General features: G+C 42.8%; 1 protein-coding gene across 15 annotated transcripts in view; it reads left to right on the top strand.

The window, feature by feature from the left end:
* Positions 1-1,269: 1,269 nt before the first annotated feature.
* Positions 1,270-9,309, top strand: part of EXOC4 (exocyst complex component 4) — a 391,280-nt gene continuing 383,240 nt past the window's right edge. For all 15 annotated transcript variants that reach the window (XR_003257735.1, XR_003257736.1, XM_026091145.1 and 12 more), the window contains exon 1: positions 1,270-1,375. Coding sequence is in view for 13 of the 15 variants with exons in the window: in XM_026091145.1 (XP_025946930.1) it covers positions 1,290-1,375 (86 nt within the window). In the remaining 2 variants the exon portion in view is untranslated. The remainder of the gene's footprint in view (positions 1,376-9,309) is intronic.

Below are 9,309 nucleotides of genomic sequence, written 5' to 3'. Positions count from 1 at the left end.
CAGTAGGTGATAATACAGCTGCAATGGGCTACAGTGAAAAAGGAAAGGAGTTAAATCCGAGTTTGAAGAGTCTATCGCGGAGGCTGACAGTCTCAGTAAGCAGCAGCTGCATGTTGCTGCTATGGTGGGGAGATGGTTATTGAGCAGAGACGTAGGCTCAGTCAGCAACAGAAATGAGCCTGTCCTGAGTTTTGTCATTTTTTTGTGTCGATGCAGCCTTTTCACAGAATCACAGAACGGYTGAGGTTGGCAGGGACCTCCGGAGATCATCTGGTCCAGCCACCCTGCTCAAGCAGGGTCACCTAGAGCACGTTGCCCAGGATGGCGTCCAGGCGAGTGTTGAGTATCTCCAAGGAAGGAGACTCAGCAACATCTCTGGGCAACCTGCTCCTGTGCTCAGTCACCCTCACAGTAAATTAATAAAGTTTGACAAGCAAAAGCACGAAGAATGGCTTCTTCCCCAGAAGTTTGTGTGAAGATTGGCGTAGCCTTGGTTTGGCGGTTTGATTTGCGTGTGTGTGTGTGTGTAAAAGCTGAACATCCCTCCCCTATAAAATAAACAATATGTAATTTTTGCCATTAGAAACTCATAGTTTTTTAAAAAATTTGGGGGGGGGGGCAAGTATTCAAAGCCATTTCTACCAAAATAGCTGTTAAAAGGAGGAGGACGGGCATCTTCCCAYTGAAGCGGGGATATACAAGGGGAATTTTTTCCACATTCTCCTAAAACTTTTTTTTCTAAAAATCTTCGAATTCTGCCACGTTATGTTGTGCTGTCTACGAGACATCGGCTAAAGCTCTCGGGGAGCCCTGCAACGCTGCCGGGTTGCACCGTCACGCAGCCCCAAGCCCCAGGCTTGAGAAAGCAGCGTGCGGTTATTTTGGCTCCATTTTTTTGTTTCGTTTTAATTCCAGGTGCTAACGGGAAGGGCGTAAGTAGTAGCAAGCTCTAGAGAGGCGAGCGCTGTTGGTATCACACRGAAGTATGAGTGTATGGCGGTAAAAATAACTAGCCGGGTGATAAATAAGGGGAAAATAAGGTCACTCAATGGCGCCCACGCTTGGCCTCGYCGCGCCGCCTCACAGGCCGCTGCCGCCGCCTGAAGACTACAACTCCCAGAAGGCCCCGCGGCGACCCCGCGCGCCGCATAGCAGCTTGCTGCCGCCCGCCCCGCCCCCCTGCCCCCATCTATTGGGTCACAACGCCGCCGCCGCTGGGCTCTTTCTTCTGATTGGCTGCGCGGCTCCCAGCAGGGTTGGCCGCTCCGGTGGTTGGGGGGGGGCGCAAGATGGCGGCGGGCGAGGCGGCGGGGCGCTACCGGAGCTCCATGAGCAAGAGCAAGGACCCCTCGGGGCTGCTCATCTCTGTGATCAGGTAGGGGCGGCCCCGCTCCGCAGCCTCTCGGCCCGCCCGCCCGCCTCCGGCCTGGGGAGCCGGCCCTTCCCCCCCGGGGGCCCGGGGGGGGGACCGGTGCCGCGGGGCCAGGCGGCCGCAGCGGCTGGGCCTTCCCTGGGCCCTTCCCTCGCCGCGGCCCGCTGACCCCGCTCTGTTCCCCGGCTCGCCTGGCGGGAGCAACCGCCGGGTGACGTCCCTGGGCTTGTTTCGGGCTTGAAGGAGTAAGTCCTGCAGTTGACACTAGCCGTAATGCCGTCCTGGGACACCAGGCACCCCAGTGTGGGTCTCTGCTTGGCCTCTGTCCGCACACGCAGCTACACTGAGTAAAACAAGGCTCTAAGCCCTACGTGCACGCTTTGCCCTGTCTGAGGATGCGACACGGGGAAAAGCGCTGCCTAAAAGTGTTTTGTGGTCTTGCAGGGGATGAAGAGGAAAAGAAAACAGCTGTGTCTCATCGTGTTTAGACTGTTGACTTTTTGTCTGCTCTTATTCCCACACTCCCCTTAGAGGGTAATTCTGTGATGTACTTTGGAGCCAAGCAAGCACTTGACCTCACTTTGCTGATTTCCCTCTGTGCCTTTCTAAAATGCTTTTAAGTCTCTTCTAGGCTGCTCATAACCAATGAGCGGGCAGCCACTTTCCCACACTAATGCTTTTAAATGCTGGCCTTGGGCTCCCTCTGCTTATTTGCTGCCCACGCCCACATTACTATGGTGTTGTGCATTACCAGCTACCTTACAAACTTCTGTTGCTGCTTCAACGTCTTTCCTAGGATCAATAGGCACTTTCCCCCCTGTTGAGAATAGTCATTGTGCTCCTCCAGAGAAATTATAAAATAATTCTGGATCTAGCACATGTTAACGAACAGATTTTAAAATCCTTTATGATTGATAAATGTTTAGGGTAAAATCCTGTTCTTTCTTTTGAAAACTGTGGTCTCTCAGATCTTGCCAAGCTTGAAATAGATAGTCACTCTGCGAAAAGCTGCTGTTTCACAGGCTGACTTGTCATGTTTAGTCTTTCCACACTCGTGACTTTGATCTCTAAAGTCTGTCACAGTAGGTAACAAAGAATCACACTGAGGAAAAGGCAGCAAGGTGATGCTTTAACACAGGTTGCGGCTTCTGTCTTTTCCATTTCAAGTACGTATAGCTCATTAGTTTTATAAGAAAAAAGGTAATAAAACCAAACTTGTTTAGGTTGGAGTTACGTATATATGTAAGGCTAACTATTTTGCAGGTGAAGAAATCTGTACGTAGTTGGTATGACATCATATAGACACGAGGCATTACAGTAGTAGTAGTGTACTTTGCTAATTTTTTATATTTTATGTAACAAATCTTGAAAGAGAGAGATGAGAAGTTAATTGAAAATACCCAAATGTGTGACTGCTAAAATGGACCATGTTCTTCCAGATTCTATACCTGGGCCTACCTGTACTCAGGGGTGTAACTGTTCATGAATTCACATGGATTGCTTGCATAATAAATACATAAATACTGGTGAAAAACTGAAAAAGTTCAGTCTTATAACCTGGATCTTTTCTTTTTCCTGGACGGTTGCACCTTATATTTGGGCAAGTATATACTGTGTGGGTTTAAAATGTGTTGTGCATAGTGTTACTTTATCAACCTCAAGTCGGAATAACTTGGAGAGGCAAGCATGACGAGTTGTAGCTAGATGACATTAATTTACAAAACCTGTACTAAGTTATTGACCGTGAAAGAATGAGTGATGTACGTGCACTGTTGCCGCATGGAACTTTCCTGTAGTGTCCCTGTAGTTTAAAGGGTGACTGCAAGAATTCATGGGAAAAAAGAAGAAAGAACTATGCTGAAACTAAGTTTTTGGAAAAACTGAAAAGATCGCTGACGCATTTTTCATAACCTGCCGTAATTCTTTAGCGGTGGTACTGACGATGCCTTCGGTATCAGTGAGGTCAGCTTTCTGATGTCAGTAAGTAAGGATAATGAAAGTAGGTGCCAGTTTTACTTTCTGCTTTTAGTAATTTCTTTTTTGTTTCTCAAACAAGCTCTCAGATTTGTGATTTCGATGTTGCAGGGATTGTTTTAATTTTCTTTTTTTGCATGTTTTCTATAATTTTCAAGAGAAACTGAAGTAGTATTATGGGGGCCTTTTTGTGAATCTACATCTCTATTTTAACAAATCTAAACTTGTAATTACATTTATAATATAAAATGAGAGTGAATTAATGTTACTGTGTTCTCCAAATAAAATACTGTTTGTCTAATTATCGTTGACTTACAGGCGYTGATACCTTCGGTAATTTAAGTCCAACATTTTGATGTAACGTTGAGCTTATCAACTTTACAAAATTAAAATTATTCAATAGAACAGCTTGATAACTAAAAACGCAAAATGTAATTAGAACTTGGTTTGGATCTAAAGATTCTTTGCGGTGTTTGAAGTGTAGTGTTGAGCTAGACCATGGAAATCTGGAAGTAGAACTGATTGCAAAGGAAGGAAGAAGTGTTGTGTTAACGTATTTCTTAGGGTTAGTCAAGTACAAAAAGCACGCAGTATGGAAAGGAAGTTAAATCACTTTCTCCTGTACCTTGTTTCTGTATTAGTAGCTTAGGTGAGGACTAAGCAACAGGTTAATTTCTTTGCTATTTTGTGTGCTCGTAAAATATCATTGCAAGCTATAGTGGAAGAAACCCTAAACTTAGATCTGTGTGGGTGAAATTTATCTTTCTTATAACTTTACTCAAGCCTTAATTGTAGAAAGGTATTATAAGTCTTAACAGTATGCTATCAGTTTGAAATGTAGCAAGATTTTTTCTCTTTTTTTCTTTTTTTGATAGCTTTCTTTCCAAAACGTTTGTGTATTGATTCTCCTGCCAATTCTTGTGGTTTTATACTTGCATTTTCCTGTTTATTTAAAAGACTATTTGTCTTTTGTTGCTGTGTGAAAGACCCATGAAAGGAAACTATGTTTGAGAACTAGTACGACTCTGACTGCATTTTGCTGCTGTAAACAAACAAAAACAGAGGGACTCCTTCAAGTATTACAATATTTTACTCAATTACAGCAAAGACAGGATGTTTTTCAAAAAGAAACATTGTTTAGGTCAACAATATCCRTGCAGCATATTTGTCTGTAAAATGCTTTGGAATATGAAGATAGAACACCTTTTATAAATGGTTTTATTAATAAAAATGGATTAATTTTGATATTTTCTCAAGCTAAGTAGTTCTCTTTTCCATGAGACTGAATAATTTTCTTTCTTCTGATATTAGATTTAGGGAATTGTGGCCCTTCTAACTTCTCTAGGATTTCCAAGGAGCAAAGAGTGTCTGAGTTTCAGTGAGAGTATTTGGGGCTGGATCCTTGTCAATCTTTACTTATAGCAGCACTGAAATCAAGGGAGAAATGATATTTTGTACAAGTTGAGGCTCTGGTCTGAAACAGGGATGCTGTTGCTACAGGAAAGCTGATTGTGGTGACACACACACACACTACCGCACTGACATACATGCAATGTCAGACGTTGCTCTGTCGCACCAACTGGCCGTGCAGTTTCAGAAAGGAGTCTTAGAAAGCTTCTGAGGTCACTGAACCCACCGTAACACTCCTAAACTTTGTCTCTGTGCAGCTTGAAAATCCTGTGTTGTCCCCAGTCTCTGCRGTATTTGAAACTTTGCAGCAGCTTGGGAGCGCAGAGAGCTCTGAAATGAAGGAAGACCCAACAGGAAAGGTGGTGTCGCTTTCGGTCTCTTTACTGTCCCTATGAAGCGCCAGTTCATCCTGTTGTGTCGGGAATATATTTGTTCTTTGGAAATTGTTTCCTGTAAAAGGATTTGTGTACTGATGGAAATCACCTTCGTTTTCTGGTTGTTGCCAAGAATACGGATTAGAGGCAGCCTCAAGTATTGACTAATTTGGAGCAAGTCGTTTCCTAAGCATGAGGATACGTGCTGCTCAGTAGTTAGGGTACAAAAATGAAAAATCGAAATCATGTTGTTTGAGCTGAACCAGGATCTCCTGGGTGTTGATAACGCTGCCAAGGTCATCTGCTCCTAAAGTCTGCTTCTGCTAAGGTCGTCTAGTGTCCGTGCTCCTCGGGACTAGCCCCCTCTCAAACAGACTGGCTGTATCCACCCAGCGAACCACCCAGCTTGGGTCTCCTCCAGGACCCATGTGGTATCTCATTGGCCCCAAAACCTAACTGTATCCTTCGCATAACGATGAGCTGCAGTTCAAAGTGCTTACGGTAAGATCAAACCTGCCCGGCAGCCCGCTGGTAGGCTGTTTTACAGTGTTTAGGCTGAGATTACATTGCAAGCCCTCGGCGTTGGGAAACGGTCTAAGGTGGACGGAGCTGTACCTGGTGCCTTGTCTGGACCGCCTGTAGGAGCACTGTCTGGAGGGACCTGGGCACAGYTCTACCCCTGGGGAGACCTGGTCCACTCAAAAAGGCCCAGGAGCTCCGCAGCGAGCCGAGTCACAAGGTCGCCTAGTCGTCCTCTCAGCAGTGCTGCTGCTGAGTTACTTGGTGTTCTTACAAATCTAAAGAAGAAACCCTAAAGGAGAAACAAAGGTTTTGCAGTGCCAGTACGTTCATAGCAATGAGTCTTTTAGAAGTAAAGAGTGTTTGGGAAGCTTAATGAGTGTTTGCAAAGTATGCTAATGAAATCCCCACCTCTGTGGTTTGGGGGATTTTTTTCCTCTTCCTATGACTTTAGGGGATATAAGGTTATCTCCAGTTTGCCCTTGTCCTCATGTGACTGGGAAGAAAAGACCGTTATTTGCTACAGTAACACATGGCCCCTGGGGCTATGACTTCTAGAGYAGGATACTGGGTGTCCGGGCTCTTCAGGTCTTGTCCTGCGTGTGTCCGCTGGATAGTCTAAAGCACAGTGCTTGCATTGATGCCTCTGTATACCTGCTTTCAAAATATGTACTAATTTCTTCATGTATGAGAAGGTTCCTTGAAGTTCCTTAAATACAAGATGCTTTGTCAGGTGAAGATACTGTCACCAGAGACCAGGAGCTTTTGCTATAGAAGTCTAATGCGGGTCACGTGGGCTTTGATACCATCTCTTTAAAAGTAGTGCAGACCCTGAAGAAAATTCTGGTCATCCGCTGGAGGACAACTCGGGGAATATTTTTATCTTTCAGAGGACAAGCAYGTGTATGTATATTGATTTTTCTCAACCTTTTGTTTTGTTGGTAGCTTGTTGAAGCGGCTTTTGTACTCTGAAACAAGCAACCTGGCATTTAGCAAATGCTATTTTTTGGAGAGATCTTGTCACATTTTTAATTGGTGAATGTGTCTGCCTTTTATTTTTCATTAGGTGTTTTTCTTTCCAATTAAAGGTTGCTATTTTTTTAAAACTGGCCTTTAATAGCTGCTTTAATTGGGAGAAAACAAACTTTAGCAGTGACTCTATAAGACCTTACTGAAATCTTTGTGCTAAGCTTTCACAGAGGCAAACACACAAGACAGATGTCAAGGAGAGCTAAAAGTGAGGCAAGATATATAGTGCATTACCTACTTTTATGTCTGTAGAAGTTCAAATTACAGGCAAAAACCTGAACATATTTTATTTTTTCACATGCGGAATTCTTCTTTTTCTTTGTAATGGTTTTTGACCATTATTTTTATTACATTTACAGTGAACTTTGTTAAATGGTTTCTTACTAATGACCTAGCATTTGATCTTCTCTTTCTGTCTAAAGCAATAGAACTGATGTCCCAGTTTGTAATATATAACGAGAAAGACAGATATATAGCTGTTGCCCTCGCTGTTACGTTTGGGAAATAGCTGCTGCAAGAAATAAAGCCAAGTTATTCTGATCTGTATGTACTGTAATGGTCTCTTAAAGCCACTTTTATTGCTAATGGTGCTTTGCAGTGTTTTGAAAGTAACAGTTCTTCTGCAAGACAAGTAGCTCAGAAATTCACTGAGAACAAATTCTATATGGAGTGCTATGGTTTTAAATTATTATTTTTTCCTGAAATGATCTTGGGGCACTTGTGTAGAATGTATGCATATTTGGTAAGTGTTGTGTTGTAGCACAGAAACAGGCACTTGTTTATTGTTTAATAGCAACAATATGTGAAGGCTTGGAATGAGACCATGTCTTGTTAAAGCTGTAGGTACTTTATTTTTCAGCTTTTATTTTAGCTTTGTAGAATGCAATGTGCAGAGACAGGGTTTAGCCTACCCTTGTAAAACAAGGAAGCAGAAATAGTCAGTTTTGTTAATAAATGGCTACAAGTTCCGTGGTTTCCACTCTTTCAAAGAGCCTCCAACAGCGTGTTATTCCAGTGCAATGCCGAAACCTTCAAGTTAATAATAAAATTTCCAAAGCCATCTCTTAATTCATGGAGAGCTGCTAACAGTGTGTGAACTGAAGGATGAGCTGGTAGCACAGGGTGGCGCAGTGGCTCCTGAAGGTTGTTCATCTTTTCATGTTCCAGGTGATAGGTCTAAGCAGCATTGTACAGCCTGTACTCTAGCACATCTGAAAATATTGATATTTAGGACTTAAAACTTTCTCTTGGGAGTGTGGTAATTCATGTAATAGCTGTGCTGGCTTTTTGCATCTAAGGTTAATTTTAAAAAAGGTACTGAATCGGTACCTGTGTCCCCCTGTACGTCAGGGTTGTTCTGCAAGAGGCTGGCAGCGTAACTGGCATTTCATGCGTCTGTCCGCTGTCTGGCATAACTTTCCCAAGATGGAAAATGGAGTGCAGCTGGTGGTGTTAGGGTTTTGTCCGTGTGTGGGGTGGTTCTCTCATCTTAGTGTACTGCTGTTGAAGACACCTGAAGAAGCGTGTCTTCTTCTGTTGAAGGTGCCGTCTTCAACGAGTCTTTGTTTCAGAAGTCAATGGATCACTAACCGTACCTGCATCCTTTGTACTGACATGGGCAAATTTGATTAAAGGCTGGTTAATTTGTCAAAACAAAGAAAGTTCTGATGATATTTATTTAAACAGCTGAAGGCTGCTCTGCCTTTTCACTAAAGCTATCATGTGTAAATCTGCAAATCCTCCATAATAAAAAGATCATCAATTTCTGTTGAAAATGTTCTAAGCAACTGTGTAAGCAGCATGAAAGATTAATAGAATGTAATCAGAGGAGGAAGATGTTTTATAATGCGTTGTTTGTTTTGTAGCTTTAACAGCAGTTTGAAGAGAGTCAGTTCTGTTGTTTCTTGTAGTGAAGGACCGAGTTGTTTTTTCATTTGCGAGCCTGAGACCTGCTTGTCCGGAGGCTGGGTACCCTGTATTCCCCTTGATGAGGATGGAGAGTACTGGCCTCGGGATTTCACTCTTTTTTTTTTTTTTTTTTTTTTAAGGGGAAAATCCTTTATAATTTTATAGTCGGTTCACAGTTTTGTGATAGTGATACCTCATTTTCCATGTCCGTTGACTTGTACGGCGCATTTTTTGGCTACCTTCTTTCCAGCCTCTCATTGTCTCCCTGAATTGTGTGGTTTATCTCCTGAACATTTTGATTCATTTCCTCAAATCAAGAATTTCATAGGAGCAATCAACTAACCTGTGAAAATAATAATAAAACATTTAGCGTGTTGCTACTGAGTTAAAATGTTAAATACCTTTTGGATCTTTTCTTCTTCCTAGAGCGTATCAGGCTGGTTTTTATTTCATAAGGAAGCAACTTTTTACGATGGTTTCAATGAGACTCTGCAGAGATTTCAAAACACGTATTATCAGACTGTGTTTTGAGGTTAAATAGTGCTGGAAGCTGTAGATCACCCCATTTGGGACTGAAACTTAAGACAACAGTTTTCAATTATAAAATTCAAATAAGTCCATTTAGTTTAATGAAGCTCTGGAAATTTATAGAGCAGTATAGACAGTGGGCTGCGATACAGCTGTTCTTGTCCCAGGGTGCTTTACAAAATTGATTCTTTGTGC

Source organism: Apteryx rowi, unplaced genomic scaffold (assembly GCF_003343035.1).
Source record: "Apteryx rowi isolate R43461 unplaced genomic scaffold, aptRow1 scaffold_9, whole genome shotgun sequence".
Taxonomy (NCBI): domain Eukaryota; kingdom Metazoa; phylum Chordata; class Aves; order Apterygiformes; family Apterygidae; genus Apteryx; species Apteryx rowi.
Note: the sequence above shows the minus strand (reverse complement) of the source record. Positions and strands in the feature narration are given on the sequence as shown.